Genomic DNA, 24,546 nt, shown 5'->3' with positions numbered 1-24,546 from the left:
GGAGTGCAGTGAAAGAGCCAGGGGATCCCTCAGGGCCAAATGCAGATGTTTGGGAGGGACCAACCCAGAGTCTGATCTGAGCATGCCCCCAAGCTGAGAACACATCCTTAAAGGTTTCAGTTGACTATGATGGCCAGGCTGCTGATGTGGGTTCTAGTTCTATTTCAGAAGAGAGTAAGTGGCCACAACCCATGACCAGAGAGGTACCTGTAAGAGCTTCAGGTGTCTGAAGACCCCCGAACGTCCCCCCTCTGTTCCCTACATCAATTCCTTAAAATGAAAAGCATCCCTGCAGTTCATCAGGTGGAGAGCGAGGGTGCCAGGCTCTTGCCGGGTACTGGAGCTACCAGAGCGGTGAGGATGCTCTCACTGGCAGTGAGGAGCTAGGCTCTGGAGGAGGCCAGGCATATGACAGAATTTCATTGTCTCTCAGTAAGTGTGATTGGAATGCACAGCTCAGGGGTAGCAGGAGTTACCCTCCTCACAGGGCAGGGTAGCTAGGGCAGGCTGGGAGTGTGTCCCTTGGGAGCAGGGGACCCCAAAGTAGAATCTTAGTGAGCAGGTGAGAGGCTTGGAATGTGCCCAGCAGAAGCACAGCTGTGTATTTCTGCGTTCCTAAGCAGTCGGCTGAAGTAGGAAGTTTGGAGAAGGAGGAGCCAGCCCCAAAGGTCAGGACTGGGACATGGGCTTTGTTTTAAGGAACCAGACAGGTTTTTAAGTCAAGTCCAACTGGTATTAAAAGATACCATTCTTCAGTGCCAGTGTGGAGGGTGAAAAGTCATGGTAGAAACTGATAGAATTCCTGGCCACTCCCCCAGCTACATGACCGCACATGCGCAGAAATAGACTAAAGTCTTCAGAAAGTGCACCATGTTCTCTGTTCTCCCTCAAGTCCTACCTCAGTGGCTCTGAGGTCCCTGTGACAGGCAGCAGAGGTGCAGCAGTCACAGTCTCAGGTTGAGTGAGGGGCTCCGATCCTTGCAGACATCTGGAAAGAGGCCCTATGCCATTTAGATGTATCTGGGCATCCTCTGAGAATGGACTTGCTCAAGCTATGGTTCTAATTGGGAGAGTGCAGGGCAGTCCCAGTTCTTCAGGTCAGAGTTCAGGCAGCTGGGGGTGGGGGGGGGAGTTGTGTCTAGAGCTTTTTTATGCCTTGGTGCTGTAGGGCTGTGTAGCAGGTCTTTAGAATCCACAGTTTGCTCTTCGAGACTGGTATCCGGGCCCCACCCAGCATCTGAATCCAAGTGGTAGTGGGGAGGGGTGTGGCCCAGGAATCTGCATTGCTGGTGTGCTTCCTTGGTGAGGCAGAGTTTATGATGACCTGGGAATGGCCCCTGGACTGGACACCTCACCCTGCTCCTCCAGGGCAGCTGAGTGTAGGAGAGCCAGTCCAAGGCAGGATGGACTGGCCGCCCTTCTTCCGCGTCTGCCTTTGGCTTTTTCTCACGGCTCCTCTCGTCAGCACTGATGCTGAATGGACGCTGCACTTAGCTGCCTGCAAAGCCCTTCTGAAATACTTCAACAATTTCCTTCCTGTTTTCAAGTTCAGCGTTTTGTTGTTTGTCTGGAGATGGAGTCTGTACAGCCTTAGCTCGGACTGAAACTATGTCAACGGGCTGTGAAGAGACACCCTGACCACGGCTACTCCTAAAGGAAAGCATTTAATTTGGGGGCTGGTTTCCGGTTTCAGAGAGTTAGTCCATTATCATCATGGCGGGGAGCATGACGGCTAGCTTAGCCCTGGATGGAGCAGTCGTGAGAGCTTTACATCCTGATCCACAGGTGGGATGGGGGCTGAGGATGGCATGGGCTTTTGAGACCTCCCAGCCCACCCCCAGTGACACACTTGCTCTAACAAGGCCACACCTCCTAACTAGGCCACGCCTCCTCCAACTAGGCCACACCTTCTCTAACTAGGCCACACCTCCTCTAACTAGGCCACACCTTCTCCAACAAGGCCACACCTCCTCTAACTAGGCCACGCCTCCTCTAACTAGGCCACACCCTCTCTAACAAGGCCACACCTTCTCTAACTAGGCCACACCTCCCAATCCTTCACAGTAAACATAGGAGCATATGGGGGCAATAATCACTCAAACTACCAGGGTGAGCAACCCTAGTGGGAGAGGTTATGGTCTGGGCCCGGGGGACCCAAAGGCACTTTATATTCCTAGGCTGACCTCTCAGCATAACTGCCACTTAAAGCCTTGGTTTTCCATACCAGAGGGAGGGAGGGAGGGAGGGAGGAGGCCGAAGAGATGGGAGTGAGGGGAGGAAAGAAGAGAGAAAAGGAAGGGGGAGAGATGAGGAGGCTCGGGAGTGGCAGGGCAGGAGAGAGAAAGGGAGAAACATTGAAGGAAGCAGAAACAGACAGAAGAAGGAAACAGCAGTGGGTGGAGTGGGGCTGGCTGGGGTAGGGACAGCCCATGATGTCATCCACGTCCCTCTGTGCTTGTTAACTGTCCTAACCCCAGGCTGAGGCTCGCTGCCACTGTGCCAGGCCCAAGAGCTGGCCTAAGCCTGGACTCTAAGTGCTTGTGGCTTGCGGCCTCCCCTTTGGCTGAGGGATGAAGGCTGCTGACAAATCCGGACTATCTGAGTGTTTCCAGTGCAGGGGGAAAGCGTGCGTGTGCACAGCAGCCAGCCTTATCCCAAGCTTGGCAGTGGCGCGGGGTGGAAAAAGCTGCATGGCTGACGTGCAGATGGAGGTGCCATGGAACTGGTGTCCCAGTCTAACGATGACACTTCCCAGGAGCACCCCCTACACACACCCTTTTGTCCCCAAGTACTGCCAAGGACAGAGAAAACGCCCTCGCGAGAACAAGCGTTTGGCGACGTGTTTAGTGGAAGGACAGAACCCACGGCGCACCCCTGCAAGCTGTCCTCTGAGCTCGGCTCACACACAAAGTCAGCAAAGCATTTTTAAAGCCATGCCTGAGAATGGACGTGGTGTTTGTCCGGCCCCCAACCCTGGCCAGTCAGAAGCATATGGATACAGCAAATTCACTATAGTGCCCAGCACCCTGGAGGATGTACTCAAGCTGCCGAGTCCTCTCCTGTTCCCCCCAGCCCCAGAGGTGTTGGGGTGCCTCCCATTCTCCTTAGAGCACCAGCTCTTCATTTCCACCTCTCTGGGCACAGGGGCCATGGCTTAAAGGAAAACACGTCTTGGGCCAGACATTGGTCGCGAGCCTACAACTGAGCCCTTTCCACTGGACACCAGCACCCCCTATCTGCCCTGCATAGAGAAGGGGGTCAGAAAGACCAGCAAGACCCAAGGGAGGAAGGCGAGTCCCAAGGTTACCTGCAACTCCCATTAGGAAGACAGTGGAGACACAGATGGAGGGATGGTGGGATGACCCCGGGATGACCCCGGGATGCAAGACCCGGCAATTGGACCTGACCAAGGAAGCTGAGCGATGTCAAAAGGGAGAGAAAACTGGATGAGGATTCTGACTCTTCACACTGCAGCTACAGTCAGCTCAGCGTTTTCCTCACTGCCCCTTCCCACCCCAGCAGGAAACGCAAAGGCCAAAATGTGGATTTGAGTGCTCTGGAATCCAGACTAGGACCTCTGTCTGTACCAGTCACATGATCCTGCGCCTCAGGTTTCTAATCTGAAAAACAGGAACACCGGGCATTTCACATTTTACAAGAGGCCTTCACAGATCCATCATTCTCTAGCAACGCGAGGTGTGTGTCACCCACTCCCACTGAAAGTGGCAAGCAAGACCCTCTTCTTTGTGGATACTGTGTAGCTAAGAAGGCAGGAAGAGGGAGGCCATAGGCATTTCCTTCAAATGTTGTAGAGGGAGCTCACAATTTTACCCACCACTGCTTCCTGTGGCCCATGAGTCATATTAATCAAAATCTCATATAGACCAACGGCCGGGCAGTGGTGGCGCACAACTTTAATCCCAGCACTCAGAAAGTAGAGGCAGGTGGATCTCTATGAGTTTGAGGCCAGCCTGGCCTACAGAGTGAGTTCCAGGACAGCCAAGGCTACACAAAAAAAAAAGTGTCTCAAAAAAAACCAAAAACAGAATATATATCTCAATGGTCAGACATCATGCTGGTAGGGCCTGGGAACGTTTGAACAAATTTGTATTCACTGAGTTTGGGATGAATGTTTGGGGGCCATTGTGTCTGCTGCCCCCTTAGCCTGGAACATTGTTGTTCACAGACACAGGTTTTTCTCCATTTCATCAGGTTTAAGTGAATCTAGAAAAGGTCCTTTCTGTCTAACCCAGTGGTTCTCAACCTGTGGGTTGAAACCCCCAAAGACTATCAGAAAACACAAACATTTATATTACAGTTCATAACAGTAGCAAAATTATAGTTATGAAGTAGCAACAGAAAATTTTTTTTTTCGTTTGTCAAGACAGGGTTTCTCTGGGTAGCTCTGGCTATCCTGGAACTTGCTCTGTAGACCAGGCTGGCCTCGATTTTCAGAATTCAGAGATCCACCTGCCTCTGCCTCCCCAATACTGGGATTAAAGGTGTCTGTCACCACTACCAGACACAATGAAAATAATTTTATGGTTGGGAAAAACCTCCTCACCTTCTGTCTCCTAAAAATGCTGTGTTTGTTTTCAAAGCACTAAAGACCTGATATACATACTACACCAACGTTGGTTTATTGTGTGCCTCTCCCACTAAAATGTAAGCTTGATGAATATGTGTTTCTCACTGTCAGACTACTGGACAAACACCCAATACATAGTGGAGCTTAGGGGAGTACATGGTTGAAGAAATTGATTACTGCTGTGCGTCCTTGAGGACTGCAGTGGGTATCAGTGATGACTGCCAGCTACTCCCAGCTCTGCTCCAACTCTGAGCTCACAGTGAACTTCTGCTACTGGCTCTCCTAGTATAGGATGGTCTGTGACTTGTGAATGGAAGTGACCAAGACTTTTAAACGCCAGTGAAGATCATCAAGGCACAGTGACTGGCCATGCTAGATATGGTGTCTGGGATCTACCTGAGTCCCTAAGTGACTCTTATGCAAATACCCTGCCACCCTGCATAGGACATGTAGTATGGGTGAGAAAGAAGTCTCTAGTGTTTAAATGCAGTGAAATATGGGGCTTATTTGTTACTGCAACAAAATTTAACTCATCCTGACTGACACAGTAATCTTATGTACAACTGCCAATATCCTCAAAGTTCCCTAAAATCTTCAGAGATTTGGGGCAACTTCAAATGCCTCAAAGCCAGATAAAACCAGTGTCCCCTTCAGAAAACCAGGCCATGTCTGCCCTTCCCCCTTTCTTTCCTGCTAGGGGGTTGGGGGGTGGGGATTGAGAGATAGTCTTGAAATAACTCAGTAGGGGAAACAACATGTTTTGGGACCACCTCTGAAGTGGCCTCACATACTGACCACACTCAAATTCACCACAATCCTTCCCCTTGGTCAAAAATGAAAAGCAGCATGTTCTCTCTGTTGGAATGAGTCACAGCTGGGAAAAGTGACCAGCTCTGAGCCAAGATGATCTGCTAAGGAAAAAAAACATTCCAGTAGATGTTTCAGCAGATGTGGTGAAACCTTGCAGCATCGTGACCAAGGACAAAATAAAAAAATGCTGCTGCTTTTCAACTTCTTCCCTGGAGAAGGAGGAGGGGAGGAGGAGAAGAAGGAGGAGGAGGAGGAGGAGGAAAGGGAAAGAGGGAGGGAGAGGGGGAGAGGGAGAGGGGAGAGAGAGAGTTGTGGAAGGAGATGCTCTTTTAGGGCAGGGAGGGACCAGATTGGGAAAGACCGGGGAGATGAATCCCACACCTACTGAGGTTGGGGGACAGCCACCACCCTACCCTGATCTCAATGTTTTGTCACAGGGAGATGAATCTTAAGATAAACCTGATAAAGTTTTGGGTGGGTTGCATGAAGTTATACTATCTCCAGTTCATCTGGCTCCATACCATTTCCCCATCAGCTCTGGAAGCAGTCACTACTACTCCATCAAATCAGAGCCACAGGAAAACAAAACCAGAGTGTCTCCTGTGCAGCCCAACAGCTGGAAAGCTGCACACCTGACTGTCCCAGCTGGAAGTCTGCACACCTGACTGTCCCAGCTGAGAAGTCTGCACACCTGACTGTCCCAGCTGAGAAGTCTGCACACCTGATTGTCCTAGCTGGAAGTCTGCACACCCGACTGTCCCAGCTGAGAAGTCTGCACACCTGACTGTCCCAGCTGAGAAGTCTGCACACCTGACTGTCCCAGCTGGAAGTCTGCACACCTGACTGTCCCAGCTGAGAAGTCTCCACACCTGATTGTCCCAGCTGGAAGTCTGCACACCCGACTGTCCCAGCTGAGAAGTCTGCACACCCGACTGTCCCAGCTGAGAAGTCTGCACACCCGACTGTCCCAGCTGAGAAGTCTGTACACCCGACTGTCCCAGCTGAGAAGTCTGCACACCTGACTATCCCAGCTGAGAAGTCTGCACACCTGACTGTCCCAGCTGGAAGTCTGCACACCTGACTGTCCTAGCTGGAAGTCTGCATACCTAACTGTCCGAACCAGCCTCAGTTGCTCACAGGCAACACTAATGCCCACACAGGAGCTTTCCCAGCCAGGGAATCAAGGTCAGCCCTAAATGGCACTTGGAGGGCCTGGGCGTGGGGAGGACAGAGATGATGGTCGCTGGCACTATTCATAAATAGTGTTTCAAAACCGGCCTTCTACTGCTGTATCCGTTACCAGAATTGTGTCATTTACACACCAAACTGTCACCCCGAACTCAAGATGGGTCTCTGTCCCGGATCTCATCCAGAACATGGCACCCCGAGAGGCATAAGTTTCAAACCTTGTGGAGATGGCTGGACGACACAGGGTGGAATCAAGCAATATTTACATTCAATGCGGGTTTCTACAAGAACCCCGAGAGCTGTGTGCAGAAACACTGGAGAGGAGGAACAAGAGGCCATAAAGGCAGGCTGTACTTCCCTTTCTCACATTCAAAGAAAGCACCAAGGAATACCCCTGCTGGGTTCTCTCGGTGACAACCAACTCAACCCCACAGATCCTGGGTATGGAACAGAGGCCCTCACTTCCTCACTGCTGCCGAGGCCCTAGGGCAGTAGTTCTGAGTGGACCATCAGCACCAACACTATGTGGGAACTTGCTAGAAACACAAAAGTCTCATATCCTAGCCCAGACCTACCGACACAGGAACTCGGGGGGCAGCCAGCAAACTGTGGTTTAACAAGCCCTCTCAGATTGGTTAGCCTCCAGAGTTTGAAGCACCAAGATGTAGAGAGAGGAAGGGTGCAGGAGTGGGGTAGGGACCACCGTGTCCCACTGGCCCCCATTATCGTTCTCCCACTTAGTAATACCCCAGTCATTCTTTCCACTACCCAGGAACCAGTGAATAGAGTGAGGCCCGGAGAACAGGAACTTGCCAGCTGCTACCAACTTGGAAGGAAGAGGACACTATTACCACCACCACTGCGGGGAGCGGGGGAGGCATCGTGGAGCAAGGAAGGCTGGGAATTCCCTGGCCACTGGACTTTTAGGAATTGCCTGAAAATTACCTTCTTGGGAGGAAAGCGAAAGTGAGGATTCCCCAACCAGACACTAGGGGGAGATCCATATCTGGCCTGGAAAGAACCCTGAGGATTAAGGTGTAGACGAATTTATAGACAATTCCAGGTCTGATTTCAGAATCCCCACTCACTGCATACACACACCATTGCCCCCGTACTCCAACCTGAGGATACTCGTCCCTTTGATAAAGTAGCTTAGTGCGCACAGAGAACCTGTGCGCTTTCAGCCATGTCTATATTACTTATAACATCCGGTATCGTCTAAGTGTATATGAATCATTGCTATCCAGTATTATTTAATGAGTAATAACAAGGAAAACTGTGTACACGTTCAGTACAGACACGGTTTTTTCCCCCCGAATATTTCTATCAGTGTTTTGTTGAAACTCAAAACGCAGACTTTTTGGATATGGTGCGTTGATTTTATTCCCAAAGTTACTTGCTGGTGACTGCCGCTAAATTAATCAAATCAAACCTGTGATTTAAGGGGGAAAGTGTGAGCCCTAAGACAGAACGACCTGAAATGGAAAGAGCAATGGCTCCTGCAGCTACAAAATCAGACTGTAGTAGAGGGCCCGGGACCATTGCTAGCCTACGACAGGACACAGGTTCAAAAACCCAAGAAGCCTGCACCCCCACCTGTTCTCTCTCCCCTTTGAGATGGGGCTGTGGACAGACCTGCTAGTCATTACCACTACTTAATTTTCAAGACTCAGTGCAAAAAAGAATAATGCCTGGTCGTTTGTTCAAGAATTAGGACTTTCAAGATGGTGGCGGCAGAACCTTAAGCCAGACAGGAGCCTATGGTGCCCTTGGTGCTGGTGGAAAGTGGACTTCTCCACCCCGCTCCCCAACCCCCACTCAGGTGAACCTCCATACCAGGAATAAAACAGATATGTTTAGGGGACTGGCGTTTCCGCAGCGATTACACCGGCAGCTAAGAGGAGGTTTAATTTAGGAGGAAAGCTCCTGCCCTCCCATGGGGCACAGAGAGTTCTCACGATCACCCATCACCAAGGATCATCCAGGATCACCAATCACCCTAACCCCTGTCTTGGTGTGTGTGGGGGGGAGGGGGCAGCCTATGTCGCAGGGATGCGAAGGGAGAGCCAATCTAGCCAGTTTCCCACGGCCAGCTTGGAGCGTCCGCAGTGCGCCTTACTGACCCACGCGGGGCTCCGGGGGCGGCTGACAGCGGCGGGCTAGCTCCCGCGCCCAGGGCCCCACCCGGGTTCCAAAGCCCTCCCCTCCCACCTGCTCCCGGCCCTACCGGGGTGTGGGCGTGGGAGACGCCCGGAGGGGACCAGGCAGAGCTAGAGGCGGGGACCCAAAAGCCGGCGCCCCCCGCGCCTCGCAAAGCCTCTCGGATGCTCGGATCTCCCCTGCCCCAGCCGCGGGGTCGCCCCTAAATCCACACGGCTGGGGCCCGCAGTCACGCGTGTTGCCCTTCCGGCCTCTCCGAGGGCCCCGCCCCGCCCCGCCCGCGGGGTGCGGGCCCTTTAAAGGCGCGCTCGGCTGGAGCCGCCCCTTCTGTCGGCCAAGCTCGGGAGCTGCGGCCGCCAGCGGGCCTTGGCCATGGCGTCCCCGGCCATCGGACAGCGTCCCTACCCGCTTCTCCTAGACCCCGAGCCGCCGCGGTATCTGCAGAGCCTGGGTGGCACCGAGGCGCCGCCGCCGCCGCCCGCCCGGCCACGCCGCTGCATCCCCGCGGCCCTGGTCTCCGCGTCCGGGGCGTCAGAGGGGCGCGGCGGCCGGAGGGCTGCCCGGGGGGACCCCGAGCCCATGCCTCGGGACTGCCGACCCGCTCGCCCTGTCCGGCCCGGTCTGCAGCAGAGACTGCGGCGGCGGCCTGGGTCGCACCGACCCCGCGACGTGCGGAGCATCTTCGAGCAGCCGCAGGATCCCCGCGTCCTGGCCGAGAGAGGCGAGGGGCACCGTTTCGCCGAACTGGCGCTGTTAGGCGGCCCGGGCTGGTGTGACCTGTGCGGACGAGAGGTGCTGCGGCAGGCGCTGCGCTGCGCTAGTGAGTGAGGGCAGGGCAGGGGAGGTGCGCGGGGTGAAGGGCTGTGAGCCTGGGGAGAGGAGGCCATTGCCTTTTGTGGCCAGCCCGAACTTTAGGCAGGTAACCTTTGGAGACAGCTGCTGCCCACTGCCAGGTATCTTTTCGTGGCTGCCCGCTAACCAGATGTGGCTATGCGGTGCGGTTACGCACCTTCAGATGGGTTCCAGCCTTTTCCCCATGCATGCAGACGAGCTTGTTTGCAGGTTAGGATTGATGGCTCGCAACAAGGTCATTCGGCTGTCTTCCATACGCCCTTTAGTTGTGCATTTTTAGAGTTGGGTAGTGATATTGAAAGCGAAGTGTGTGTTTGACCCTTGCTTATTAGAGTTAATGGGGGAAATGGCTTCTTGGTCCCCTCCGGCAAAAGCGCAGGCTCTTCCTCCTAGGGAAGCTATTGGCACTGGAAGCCTGGTAAGGCTTTGAGTACAAACAGGCTGTGAGGTTGGAAGATGCCAAGGTCACCTGCGCCCGCAGCCCCTTCTGCTTTCCATACCTGGCTCCTTGGCCCCTGCTTCAGGGTTTGGCTGAGTCCTGCCTCTTCCTTCTCCTGGGCCCCTGCATCGATCTTCTAGCTCTAAACGACTAAGCTCCCTGCTTAGGCATCCCCAGATGCCTGCTGGCCAGGCTTCTCTCAGTCCTGACTGAAACACCGGGCGCCAGGGTTGAGAGTTTCTGAGCGAATCTGCACTCTTTTTAGGGCTGATTATTACCTCTCTCCAATGGTGAGAATGTGTGTATTCCTTTCCTATGTGCCCTCCTCACCAACCCGTGTTGCCAGAGGATGCTCATAGCCATGTGTTGAGCTGCTTTAAACCCGTGAAGCACACAGCACCATGACAGTCTCCAGCAATCGGCTGTGGACATAGATTACGGTTGTCATGTGTTTTGGTAAAGGCCCTTCTCCTACCACAGCAGCCTGTGCTTCCCTCAGACTGCATCGCTGGACAGCAGCAGTTAGCTCTCCTCATACTGTAGTCCACAGTGGCATCTTCTCAGCCACTGCCAGGACTGAGTGAAAAGGGAAATGGGCGCTGTTCTTCCCACCATCAGCATGCCCCATTCGGGTGCCTGTTCAGGAGAGAGCTGAGTGTGTGGAGTCCTGTGCCTCTGTCATGTGTGGACCGGCCATTGTCCCTTGTAAATGCTTCTGACCTGCAGAAGACTCCAGTGCACTACCTTCGGACAGGCTTCCAGTGTTTTCTCCCTCCATGTTCCTGGGTGCCTCGCAGATCCCACTAACCCTGTATACAGGGAAACAGGCAATGTCTTCACTGCAAGGGATTTACTGATGCTCACATTCCAGAAGCTGCATTGTCTGTGAAAAACATGCTCGTTGTAATTCTTGTGTGCACTTAGGTTGTAATTCTTGCTTGCATTTAGACTTTGAGCGACTGTCCGTTCTACGCCGAGTTTGTGGTATTCTTCTGGCTAGCAATAATGATGTGCTGGCGGGTTTCTGTGTGGGTATCTGTGCAGTTCATGACTAAATGAGCATCCTCATACCACATTAGAATTGTGTATTTCTCTTGCTCCGTCCCTAAATAGTTTCCAGCAGTTGGGAAAGGGAGACCATAGACAAGGCCTCTGACCTGTGAATTGTTGAGGCCCTTTTGCTTTCTTGGGCTCCTGTGGCCCCTGTGTGGTTGGTTTTGTGCCAGCCAGAGATGTCTGACCACTGGAGAGGCAGCAGAACCCGAGTCCAGAAGCCACAGAAAGGATTCTCTGTTTGTTGTTTTTTAATATTTAACTAACTGCGAGTGTTCAGCTGACCAGGAGCAAGTTGAGAAATTTTTGGTGTGCAGGACGGACCCGCCAGGCATCTGGTGCCGAGCTGGGGTCTGTTTCCTTGAGAGGGTTGGTTTGCTTAATTTTACAGGTCAGAAAAGGAACTTCTACAAGGTAATCCCAGAGCTGGGGGAGCTGGCAAAGCATGAGGACCTGAACTTGATCCCCAGAACCCACGTGAAAATAAAAAGGCAGGCTTGATAGCACATGCTTGTCATCTCGGTGCTGGGCAGGAGGTGGAGACAGATTCCTGGGCCCTGCTGGCCAACCAGTCTAGTCTACGCACACGCACGCACGCACGCACGCACGCACGCACCCCTCAAACTGGAACCAAAGTCCTGGCTTTGAATCCGAACTGCCACTTAGTCTCTCTGTGACCCCAGGATCTGTGTTGCCTTCATTTGTCTCTTAAAAGTGTGAGCAATGATCTTATCTTCCGCATTGTGTTAATGTGAGAATTCAATGGATTCATCATATACATGTAAGTTGATTATAAAGTGGTTGGCAGGATGCACAATGAGCATCTAATTAGATATAAATGTTACTATTATCTCCTCCCATTTTAAGAGCTTTAATGGCTAGCTGGGGCTCACTACACCTCATAAGCCTTGAGCACAGTTTTCCAGCTTTGCTGGGTTGTTGAGTGGAAAGGGGGGAGTGGATAGTATGTCTTGGAAGTTCAGGTATGAAGTGCCATCTAGAAATGGCATCCCTGCCTAGCATCTCAGGGGGAAGTCAGCTGTGATTAAACCCACAGTCCCGTGGCTAAAACTCGTGTGTGCATGCCCTAGAGGTCTCTTTCTGAGTAGCACTTGAGATCCGCAGAGTGTCATGCCTGGCTTCTGTAAATGGTGGTTGGAAATGGATGCTTGTCTATGGGCAGTGGGGCTGTGACTGACAAGTGTCTGTTCAGGGAGGTGATGCTGGGTGGAAGCCTGGTTGGCAAATGGGCTTTTAATAGAGGATTGCCTTGCCTGGCTTAAGCTTAGTCCCACCTCAGGATCTGTAGCAACGCTGATTAACACTGGATTTGTCAACAGGAAAGTTCAGAGCTAATGCTAACTCTCAGGATCACATCAGCAGGCTGGAAAGAATGCACAGATGATAAAATGCAGCGATATATACGGACGTGAGTTCAGATCCCCAGCACTCACGTAAAAAGCCTAGCCCTATAGTGCTCACCTGTAGGCCAGAACTGGGGAGGCAGCTTGCTGACTCGCCAGTCCGGCTGTATTGATACACTCCAGGATCAATGAGAGACCCTGCCTCAAAAATAAAATGGTGAGCAGTCGGGGAAGAGACTCCGTGTTGACCCCTGGCTTCCAAATACACCCACAAAAAAAGTGTAACACAAGCACACACAAAATCAGATTCATTAGATAGAGAAGGAAACCCAACAGGCTTGGTGCAGATACTCACAGAGGACGGTGGCAGAGGTGAGAGGTCACTGGACCCCAGTGCTTTGCTTTTGGGTGGGGTGGTAATGTTTGGACGCTACCTCCAGCATTCCCATAGAACAGTCAGCAGCAAATAACCCGGGAATTTCTCCAGCTGCTTCTTGCCCTTTCTTGTGTAGAAGGCAAGTAAAGATGGCCGCCTGCCATTTGTCTCCTTTGAGTGGGTGTGTGAACCGTCCCGGACCAGAGAATGGTCTGGCCGTTGGAGAAATCAAGTCTAATTCTCAGCCAGGGAGGAGAGACTTCAGGTGGGAGCTGTTGATCTGTGGGTGCCCTAGGTTGGCTCCAGGAAGGAGTCCCCCTGAAGGGGCGGTTATTCAGAGTCACGAGCATGAAGTGATTGGAATGATAGGCTTGAAAAGGGGGCCTCCCTGGGGCTCAGTCCCCTAACCTCCCCCTCCAGTGGTAGACTTTGATTACAGTGTGAGAAGCTCATACTTGCTGCCAGATTCCTAGGGAGGGGCTCTGCGACTTTATTCGTGAGAGCTGCTGATGTCTCCAGGGGGGCTTATGATTCCTCTAGTTCCGGTTGCTGTACTGATGGCTGGGTTTAACTAGGTCCTCTGTGGGATTGGAGCCACCCAGGTGGCCGCTCACTGACTCTATTAGGGGCTCTTTGCAAGAAGACTACTAGGACCCTGACTTTGGCCACTCTCCCGTCCCCACCCCACTGTGACAGACAAGGGTCTTCATAGAAAGCATCTTGGCAAGTGTCCTTTGTTACGCTGGTGGTCCCTGTGTTTACTCTGGGCACTTGGGGGCTGTTTGCCCACAGCACTCGGTAGCGCTGGAGTGTGTAGCTTGTGTTTTCCTTCGCTTAGACCCATATTTTGTTGGGGAAGCTGGGAAAATTAAGCACTAAAATTGATGTTTTTGTTGTTAAAGATGACAAGGAAACACCCAGTTTTCTCTCCTGGCTTTAATTAAAGTCTTCTTAGGGAAGGCCTTTTTGGAGTGTGTGTTAAAAGAATAGAGAAAGGGCAGTGGTGGTACCCTTTACCCTCCAGTCCAGCATCCGGCAGTGGTGGTACTCTGCACCCTCCGTGGTACTCTGCACCCTCCAGTCCAGCATCCGGCAGTGGTGGTACTCTGCACCCTCCAGTCCAGCATCCCTAGTTCTCCTTTTTTCCCTTCCCATCTTCTCAGAAGATGGAAGGGAAGGGATTAAATGTGGGCCAATTCCAGCCCCCATTCATCAGAGCATGAAATTTTATGATTATGGAGTATGGGGGCTTGAATTCCAGGTATAGTCAGAAATGATTAATGCCACTTGTCTGCAGCCTAATTAGACTTGGTAATGAATGTGTGTGTGTGTTCGTCTGCAGAAGCTGTGAGTTATTAGATGGCAGGGAATTGATGAGGTCTGGGGCTGGGATCTTTCCCTTTCTCCGAGCTCGCTCTTGAATCAGCCGGTGCCAAGCTTGGCAGGTAAGCCCTGAGTGACAAGGAAAACAGCCTCAGCCAGCCCAGAGGATTGTGCCTGGCTGGCAGCGTGAATCCCATTCCGGGGAGTATGCCCTGGTCAGGCTTGGGCCAGGCCAGCCGAGGTCTGGGAACGCACACAAGACAGTTCACGTGCCAGAGCGCCTCTGCTCTGAGGAAGATCATTTCCATGCCTCCTGCCACACTCATCCTCAAAATAACCTCATGAGGCTGGAATGTGGGATGTTTCTGCCAAGCACTCACCTGCCTGGGGCTTTCTTGGCCAGCCTGCTAGCAGGGACCTCTCAGGTAGAGCTAACTGTGACAGGTCTGCCGGGCTTTGGGGCCATCTTAGGTCTCACCATGTTTCCCCACTTTGGACCCAGTGCCTAGCACTTCTACCATGGCCAGCCCCCAAGCATGGCAAGGCGGCATGTGTGTCCTACCCACTCCCAGGGATCTCTCTGGCTCTCCGTACTCACCCCCTCAGTCCTCAGTTTCCCATAGAGGGCGGGTGCTTGCCTCCCTTGCCCTGCCTGGGGTATTATTAAGGCTGGTGATGGACCTATAAACATCTCAGGTCCTTCCTGTTCGCATTCCAGAGATGGCAGGGCAAGTGTTCTTTGGAGGGCGAGTAGTTGTGGGTGTGCGAGGCATGTAAACACCCTGGCCTTTCTGTTCCTGTTCCTGGCTTTAGTCAGGGCCAGGCGCCTCTTCGCAGCTGACAGATCCTGGTCTGGAGGGCTGCAGGCCACCTCTGCCCTCCCAGATGCATGGTCTTGTCTGTGGTCTCTGCTGTCTGGAGCCACCCAGCCCTCCTGCAAGGTTCTGTTCCAGCTCCCCCCCCACACACACCCCCCACCCCACCCCACCCCGGTCAGGAAGTGCTGGCGGCAGCTGACTGCCAAGGCCAGCCCTGACTGGGGAAGATGGTTTTGTATTTAGTCATATTCGGGTTTTTTTCCAGACACGCTGACAAACTTCTCTCCCCATGTTCTCAGTAAGAGCTCAGGGTTGAGAGGGGTGCACAGCCAGACTTGGGACTTTGGGGAGAGAAGGAGGGGTGAGGAGATGATGTCAGGTTCGGCACAGTCTGCTTTCCCTGGGGGCACGGGTTTAGTGGGATAAAGTCTGTGCTGGGAATGGTCGTGCGTACCTTGCCCCAAGGTCAAGGGTATCTTATCTCAGACCTGTGCCAGTGATAGGTGGGTCTTCACTGAAGTGCACACTATGCTGAGGAGACGTGGGCAGGGCCTGGTGGACCTCAGAACCTCTTCGTGGTGTGTTCATTGGCCAACGTGTCTGTGCTGGGCCTGTTCTAGCCTGCTTGTGGTTCCTGGAGTAGAGGAAGTTCATGAGATACAGCCACTGGGAAATCTGAAGTTGTGTCTTCTTGCCCTTTAGTCGGGGGATGAAGGAAGTGCATTGATGTGCCTCTTGGGACCATGGCACGTCCTCAGTGTGGAATGATGGGTTGTGGCTGAGGGGTCTGGGTGACTGCTGGAAGCTGGAGTGTCACATGTTTGGACTGCAGTTGAGGACACCAGGAAAAGCACAAGGTGGCATTGCACAGAGGCCTTCTCAGAGGGCGGTGCTCAGCGTTTAGACTGTTCATTCCCGTGTGTCACTGGACGGGTGGCTGGTGGCGAAGTATGACACTCACCTGTGACCACAAGAGGCTAGGGCATACTTATTTTTTGGTAGAAGACCTCTGTGCCACCCTCTGCCACCCCCAACTCCCTGTGTCCTGAATAGACACGTTTCCAGGTCTTCAGTGGCTGCTGGGTGGAGAAAAATGAAAGCTTGGGCCTGGAGAGATGGATCGGTATGTGCAGTACTTGCTCTGCAAGAGGAGTGACCACATTTGTCATCCCAGCACTGTGGGGCCAGAGAAAGGCAGATTCCTGGAGATGGCTGGCCAGCCGGCCAAGCCTAATTAGCGAACTCATGGTCCCAGTGTGAGACCCTGTCTCAAAAAACAAGATGGTTGGCTCCTAAGGAAAGATACCCAAGGTTGCTCTTTGGCTTCTACATGCACCTGTGGACATAAAAACATGGACACGCATGTATGTGTATACACATGAACACACACATGAACAAAAGGAAATGAAAACTAATCTTACATGGCCCTTGATGAGACTGGTTCCTAAAAGGCGGGTCTAAAAGTAGAGCAGTGTTGTTTGTGGTTCTTTAGAAGTTCTTTTGAAGGTTTGGGGAGACTGCTCGCCGAACAGGTACGAGGCCTTGAATTAGATGGGTCCTCACCACTGCAACAACGATACTGCGGGGCATGGCGGGAAACCGAGAGTCCTGCGAAGGAAGGACAGCTTAGATCCCCTCAGGGTTGTCTGGTGCATTCTGGCCCTGGGGCAATGTCTTCACTGAGTTTTGCTGAACCGTGATGTAAGTTGTTCTGTGAAGCTGTGAAAACGGAAATGAACACTCACCTGTCCTAGAGAGAATGGCCGAGAAGTCCAGGGCAGAGAGGATTTGAACCGCACCTGGCTGTGTCTGAAGAGTTTTCCTGTTCAGCCCGTGTTGTTGGGCCCTGTGTTCTGCTGTGAGGTGGGCAGGACTGACCGAATCGTGGCTGTCACAGACATAGAGACATCGCAGTCAGGAAAATCGAGGGGCTTCTATGGGATGATCCAGACTCTAACACAGCACTCTGCCTTCAGAGCTAGTATCGTTGGCCACATAGATTGTTAAGTTTTCTTAAGTCTGTCAATGGATGTTGAAATATCCAAAACACAGCTACTAGTAATAGCTACAGGGGGTAAAGAAAAGGAGGGTGAATCGTGTGCAAGCCGCAGTTTCCTTCAGTTTCCGTGTGGTTGAGAGTTGGCTGAACACCGCCTGTCTTCCCATTCAGTTCCTAAGTTGGTCTTTGTCATGTGCAAATCACAAGATCTTTAAGTCCCAGAGTAGAAGAAATGAGTGTCCTTCCACCCCCAACATACCTGTTGGCGATAGGTGTGTACATGGGGTGGGTATGGGCTCACACAGACATGTGCATGGGGTGGGTGTGAACACACATAGGCTTATGCATGGGGTGGGTATGGACGCACATACACATGTGCATGGCAGGGTGGGTATGGACTCACATAGACACATGCATAGGGTGGGTATGGACACATAGACCTGTGCATAGGGTAGATAAGAATACACACAGACATGTGCATAGGGCGGGTATGGGCACACTTAGGCATGTGCATGGGGTGGGTATGGACCCGTAGGCACCTCCTTTGTGTGTTGTGGCTGTCACAGTTTATGACACAGACCAGCCAATAGCCAAAGTGAAATTAAGCAAACAGAATCCTAGGGGAGACGGCCGAGGCAGAGAAGGGCTGGATGAGGATTGGAAAGTAAACCAGGTCTGCTCTGCAGACCTCTGGCTTGAACCCCAGGCAGCGGGTCCGCTGCCTGCTTTCCTCATTCCCTTGGATGTGTTTTCCATCCAAGCCCAGAAGACGCTGGAGGTTTGGTGGTTTCTGTTGTAATAATTATGTCCTTTCTGCAACAGTGGAAAGTATTAAAAACCCAGAAAGCCTTGGTGCTGCCTTGTTTAGCCACAGATCCCTGCGGTAACTCGAGAGCTCAGAATGAGCTCACGGAATGTCTGCTCTAGTGATGAGTGCTTTGAAAGCAATCCGTTTTTATATAAGTAGGTGTTTGAGGGGAGGCTGTCTCCTACCCCAGACCTGTAAGATGGCGAAGACTGTTGCTTCAGCTCTGTTCACCCTTGGCTAGACTGTCTTTTCAGCATGGAGCGAGATCCTCAGCCTAAGCTTGGACGTTAGGGGCAGCACGAGGTCATCATAGACAACCCCCTGCTATGGGTGGCAAGGCTTCCAGTTGTAGAACACCTGTCTCATTCCCAAAGGATCAGGGATGAAGATTCTAGAGTATGACATCTGTGTGGGCCCCAGATTTCATCCTGAACACTGAAAACAACAAAACAAAACCCCCAAACACACCAAAACTCTGTGTCAAGATAAGAGAAGTGAAGCCAGCCCATCCTAGAGCCAAGTGGGACATCCTCTTTTATGCATATTAAAACTCTCCTAGCCTCAGATGACCTTCTTTCCTAGGGCAGTAGTGGGAATACTGCCCTTTCCTGGCCTGGGCTGGGCCAGAGTTCCTAGATGTTCTGGGCTCAGAGGGCCAGAGGGCCTGGGCACCACCTCTTGCTTGACGGTTCCAAGTGTCATCTCGGGACCTGGACTCACAACCCTTTTCTAGTACAGAGCCTGCTTGAGAAGCTAACAGGCCACAAAAACAGACTAGAGAGACCCCAGTCTTCCTGGGTCAGTGTCCAGGCCTGAGGAGGGACGGCCGTGCAAAGGAGAAGTGTCAAATTAAGTCTTGGTACACACCATCCAGATACTGGCTAAACTCCAGTCATTTCCAAGATGGCTCTTACAACACAGTTTCCCAAGCATCACAGCAGAACCACCTCTCTTTGTGGCTGTATAGAATGATTTCTTTTCCCCACACGTAACGGATATATTTATTCTCTTCCACATATCTGTGTCCAGCAGCACTTGATGCTATCTCAGGACAGTGAAAAAAGGCCAGTCCACCCCCACAAGTTGCAGCCCTGAAATGTGCTGGATTTAAGGCACCTTGACTCAAGGAGCTCTTACTCCATGCTGTTCCTCCCTTTTAAGAAGGGAGAAAGAGATGTTGTCCTCAAATATGTAAAATGGTTGAATTTTATGTATTCTTCCTCAAGCAGTACAAAAATGACAGAAGAAGAGAATAGGGCGGGCTTCAGAGGGGAGAACACAGACTCCCAGAGCATGATGGGCCAACACACAAAATGAGCATAAAACCATGAGGAGACAAAAAAAAAACAAAAAAAAAAACAAAAAAAAACAAGGGTTGTTTTTGTTGGTTTGTTTTACCAACAGGCTCAAAATCTGTGAGACAAAAATTCTTGGAGTTAATACAGATTGATTTCGGAGCCCATGAATGTTAGTCAGATGTTCTACCGCTGAGCTACACTCGTGGGCCCAGTAAGACAGGCTCTTGCTTAATTGCCTAGGCTAGTCTTGATCTTAGGTCCTCCTGGCCCAGCCTCCCGAGCAGCAGGGATTACAAGCATGTGGCATCGTGTTTCTATATTAAATGAGGATTTGAAGCTATGTGCTGCCATCGCTTCTGCATTGAGTATGGAGACGCTCTAGTACGAGTGGGCTGGACAGACCCTCCGAGCCGGACTTCTGTGAGGAAGATAAGCGATGGAGGCGTGAAAAGTGACTGTGGTTTGTTCCTTTTCTCTGATCTTTCAGCATTTACATGATATTTGACTCTGGGTCTTTATTAATAAGATCAGTTAGGATTCCGGCTACAGTGGGCAGGTTCTTTAAGGTTCAAAGTCAACATCTTCTTCTTTGAGTAGGTCAGAGGAGCCCAGCTCCTACCTTTTGAAGAGTTCTTAGGTAGAGGAGAGAGGAGTTAAGAAATGACAGATAGAAAGAGAGACCTAGACAATGAGAAGAAAGACAGAAACACAGGATAGTTTTGGGAGGGCCTGGGTCAATACCCACCAGCCTTGAAGTTTATTCAAAAGGGCTTTTTATAATATGCCAAGGGGAGAGTCAAAAGATCTTCTTGCAAGATCAAAGCACACCGTACAGCCAAGGATAGACCCTTCCAAACATGTGGTAACCACACCCATGGCCAAATCATCTCCTTATGCAGCCCTGCTGGGTAAAGCAAGCTCAGATTCTCTGACCCTGAGTAAAGTCTCACTAGAGCCTCTGTGGGCTCCCACAAGAGGATATGGCCTTTGGCCTATAGCATTCTCTTTGACTTTGGTGGAGTTGAGAGCACAAAGAGGTTGAGCAGCTAGAATGTGGCAGTTGCTTGGGACTCTGGGACTCCAGTAGGGGACGTCTGGCTGGGTCTCTGGACAGCCTGAGGGTGGGTCCAGTGGCCTTCCCAGAAGGCTGCTGCCACCCTGGTACCAGCTTTCTGACTTGGCCTGGGCAACAAGCAGGATCTTCAGACATTCTCCCATGAGGCTGGCTACTTTTGGGTCAGAGTCAGGGATATCCTGTGAGCCCCAGTTTTAGGCCAAAGAGACATTTCCATCCTCATGTGGGAGACCATTATTTTCTCCTTTGCCCCACCCCCCACCCCCTGTAGCCCACAGGATCACATCTTTCTGCCTGTCTCTCCCCTCTTCCCAGGTATCTGGTCTAAGATAAATGCTCTGATCTCCTCAAAGCCACACAGCTTCCTCACAGCCTCCCTCCCCCCTCTGTTGAGCGATATGAATTCAGCAATATGAATTAGCTTTGAGTTGTCCCTTAGGAGCCCGAAATTCAGCTGGTAAAGCATTATTAACCCACCCACCCCCAAAGCAATCCATTAATGAGCTCCTAGGCTGGACATGTGGTATGAGGTAACGGATGACTTTGGTCGTCGGTTGGAACTTTGAAGACATTGATTTTTTTTTCAGACTCACAGGCATGAGTGAGGAGTGAGGCTGGGGCAGTCTCTCCTGCAGCCTGTTTGGTGGGGGCACTTTTATCTTATCTAGCTAAAAGCCCAGGAATAGAAAGTTTTCCATTGGAGGAGGTGGCAGGGACAGGATCTCGGCTGAAGAGGAGGAGACGTCCGTGAGGTCTCAGGTGCCTATTCTGGTCACAGGAAGGCTAAAGCTCTCTGCGGGGCCAGTGATTCTCTCTCTCTCTCTCTTGGCACCCTCCCTTGACTCCAGGCCTAGAGAAGAGCTATTGATCGGCAGACATCTTAGAATGAGGGAGGGCCCGGATGAGGAGGTGGTGGCCGCCTGCTTCAGCACAGTCGCTGTGTGTCTCCAGAGGCTCTTCCAAAGGCTCCCAAGGAGCCAGGAGCTGTCAGAAAAGCTCCAAACCCCACAGAGGCTCTGCAGCAAAGCCCTGGCTCATGGTAGGTCCCTGCTCCTCCATCTGGAGATGCTCCAGACCAGAGGGGAATGGGTATTTGGGTTCCGGGGTCTTTGCCTAGTGGCTTTCCTCATGGAAAAGGAATGTGGGATCCTTCAGGCAGCCAGGCCCTTAATACGGAGCTCAGCACCATTTTCTTGGTCCCCTGCCTCTGCAGAGAACAAGGTTTGGGTGCTGTCACCTTGCCTGACTGAAGAGCAGGAGGACCAGATGGGCAGTCATCCTGGGTCAGAGACACTGTTTTGGCTGTGGGTTTTAATAGGTCTATGAATTAGGACTGAGTAGCCATCGGGATCTGGCTTCCTGACCCAGCAGAACCCCATGCCTCTGAGAGCTGCTGTCTTCTAGTCTGCCTGTCTTGTAGTTTGCAGGACACCAGACCGAGTGAAGCTGAGTGAAGACCTGCCAGAGTAGCAATGGCTGCTAGGCAGAGTTTCCCACTGGCATGGTGAGTGAAAGTGAGTGGTGTGCGGGCTGGAAGCTGCTGGGTGGAACCTTCCGGAAGAAGCCTACCCTCAGGCAGTGACTGGCCACTACTTTCCTTTCCTGAGCACCAATTAGGATGAGAATGATCCTTAGCTGGGAAAGGACAGAGGGGCAGAGGAGTGAATGGAAGGGGAGCGAGAGAACAGCTATGTCCTGTTATCACTGCTTGTCTGTTCATCCTCTGCTGTTTCCTGGGATCAACAAAGGCTCAGCCTGGGGACCAGGGATGATCTGAGGTATTGCTTTCTAGCCAGGGCTCTTTCCACTGGGTAGTGCTTTCTCCAGGACTGTTGGGGTACAATCTGCAGAAAACCAGAAACGTTTGCATTTACTTTTACTATCTTTCCTTTGCTCCAGATCCCTGTACGGAGGGAATGCAGAGGAATTAGTCTTTTACAGTGAGGTCCTTGTCCAAGGTCATGGCCCCGCAGCCAGAGCTGGAGCCCTTTACCACTGGATTCTGCTTGTTGTGGTGACCTATAACTGTTTCCTTTCCATGGTTGGAAGTCTTTGGAGGGCACTGTCTTTCCTCGGGGTGCTCTGCCCATTTCTCTCTTTTCTTCAGTACATTCAGAAATAAGTAGAGAGTCCAGGTAGCCACAATATAGCTTAGAGATGGAACTAAAATTAAATGCCATATCTGGACCAAAGATTTTGGAATCAAAATTTTTAAATGGTTTTGACCATGACAGATGATTTTTCTGACTATGGCTTTACTTCTGAGAAATGGGAAATTTATCCTCATCAACAGCCAAATGCACACTCTATGCTAAGAGGAAAAATCGCTCCTGGATTTCTTGATTTCAGTGAGCACTTTCTTTCTTTAACTCCCTCTTTCTCTCTCTTACACACACACACACACACACACACACACACACACACACACACACACACTTCCTCGTTCCTTTGCTATTCAGTCCAGGGAATTATCGACTGAATAAAAATCATTTAGGCCTATCACGGCAGCATGAAGGTCAGGGCCAATGCTACACCTCATCCACAGCTCACTGGCTAATTTTGTCAGGACTTTGGCTTGACTGTTGCAAGATGAAGGGAGAAGGAAGGGTGCTTAGAGATGTGGGAGCCGTGGACTTCTGGAATACCTCTGCCTTACTTGCAGGACTTCACAAGCAGCTGGGCTGTGGCATTAAAGAAAACGGATAAGGACTCAGGTGACTTGCACTTCCTTGCTGTCAGGCCTTGTCTTGTAGCAACTGACTTTCCTGGGCTTCAGATTTCCCAGTGAGGCCTCTCCCCTGGTCCTTCTGTCATTAGTGTTCTCAGACAGGCACTCGGGATGAGCCTCCACCGTGGCTGGCTGCCCTCCCTTTGCACACAGGCCAGAGTAGGCATCTGTGTGGGAAGGAAGAGCAGTTGAAGGCCGCCTGGGCAGAAGAGGGACACAAAAACGCTTGCAGCATCGTCTCTAGAAAAATCCCTGTCAGTGGGTTAACCTCACCAGCGAATCAACAGACAAAGCTGGACAGGCCCTTGGCTCAGCTTCAGGAGCTGAGCAAGCATGCCACCATGCAACAAATCTTTCATTTGAACGGACCGCCGGGTGGGTGGGACGAGAGAGGAGCAGGCCTGGTCTCTACAGAAGCCGCTGCATCACTTCTGGCTACAGTGATGTGGCTGCAAGGGAGCTTTTGTCTCCAGCAGAGGGGCTGGCCACAGATGTCATTTATTTACTTTCCTTTTCACTGGCAGCCTGCACTTTGGGGTGTCTAAAAGTGACATGAAAGCAGACGTGGAAAAACCAGTCGGATATAGCAGCTTAGCTGTCCCGCAAAGGACTGACCCTGTCTGCTCCTGGCCACCGGTAACCCTCTGGCTCTCGGGCGAGGCACGCATGCGCACACGTGTCTCTCTGTCCAACTCATACCCACGCATTTGCACCTGTTTCCTTTCGTGCTCTGCGGTCTACATGGACCGGACAAGATTCTCTTCAAATCAAGCCCGCTTGGCTGAGGTCAGTGGGTCACTACCGGAAAGGTACCCCAGGTCACCCCGAGGCTGGGCCACTCTTGGTACTCCCTCTCAGAAATATTGTCTGCTTGAGATAAAAAGACAAAGTAGAAGAACTCGTTCCCTCTTTCTACCCGTACCCCTCATTCCTGAGTGCCCCTGAGCCCACGTGCTTCTCTGTCAGTGCCCCCAGGCAACCCCTCCATCTTCTTGGGGGTCCAGAGATGGTGGTGAGGGTCCAGAGTTCGGGTGGGACTTCCGCTGTTTTGTCTCACACCTGAAGTGGAGGGACATATCCTAGAACAAGGGAGCCCTGAGCGGGGGCGGGGCTGAGAGAGCGTCTAGATCAGTGGTCCTCAACCTTCCTGATGCTGGGACCCTTTAATACAGTACCTCTCGTGGTGACCCCCCCCCCACAACCATACAATTATCTTCATAGCTGTAATTTTGCTACTGTTATGAATCGTAATGTAAATACCCGTGTTTTATGGTGGTCTTAGGCGACCCCTGTGAAAGGGTTATTTGACCCCCGCTTGAGAACCCAGGTTTGCCCCCGCAGATTGAGAACCACCGCAGTGGCCCCACACTGGCTCTGGAGACCATGCGCTGGTCTCTTTTTGTTCGGTGCTTTTAACTTGTCATTTGTAGTTCAAAACAAAATATTTTCTTTTCAAGGTGCTCTGGTAACTGGATCTCTCCTCTGCATGTGACAGTCGGAGCAGGATGTGTCTGTGTTGAATTCTTTCTTTTGTTCTCTCTCTAAGGAACCTTTTCATACACTCCTTCCTGTTACACAGAGTCTTTGGATGCCACTAGCTGTCCTTCTGCAACAGTTTTGGTCTGTGGTAGGCTGTCGGTGAATACACGCAGACACACACAGAGGGA

At 51.8% G+C, this 24,546-nt stretch overlaps 1 protein-coding gene across 1 annotated transcript in view; it reads left to right on the top strand.

The window, feature by feature from the left end:
* The first annotated feature begins 8,022 nt into the window (after positions 1-8,022).
* The window catches only part of Rassf5 (Ras association domain family member 5), a 68,144-nt gene continuing 51,620 nt past the window's right edge, over positions 8,023-24,546 (top strand). Inside the window, exon 1 of the mRNA XM_052736853.1 lies at positions 8,023-9,566. Coding sequence (XP_052592813.1) covers positions 9,119-9,566 — 448 coding nt within the window. The 5' untranslated portion in view covers positions 8,023-9,118. The remainder of the gene's footprint in view (positions 9,567-24,546) is intronic.

The sequence above is a fragment of the Peromyscus californicus genome, unplaced genomic scaffold (assembly GCF_007827085.1).
Source record: "Peromyscus californicus insignis strain IS unplaced genomic scaffold, ASM782708v3 Scaffold_14__1_contigs__length_90479793_seg_2, whole genome shotgun sequence".
NCBI lineage: Eukaryota > Metazoa > Chordata > Mammalia > Rodentia > Cricetidae > Peromyscus > Peromyscus californicus.
Note: the sequence above shows the minus strand (reverse complement) of the source record. Positions and strands in the feature narration are given on the sequence as shown.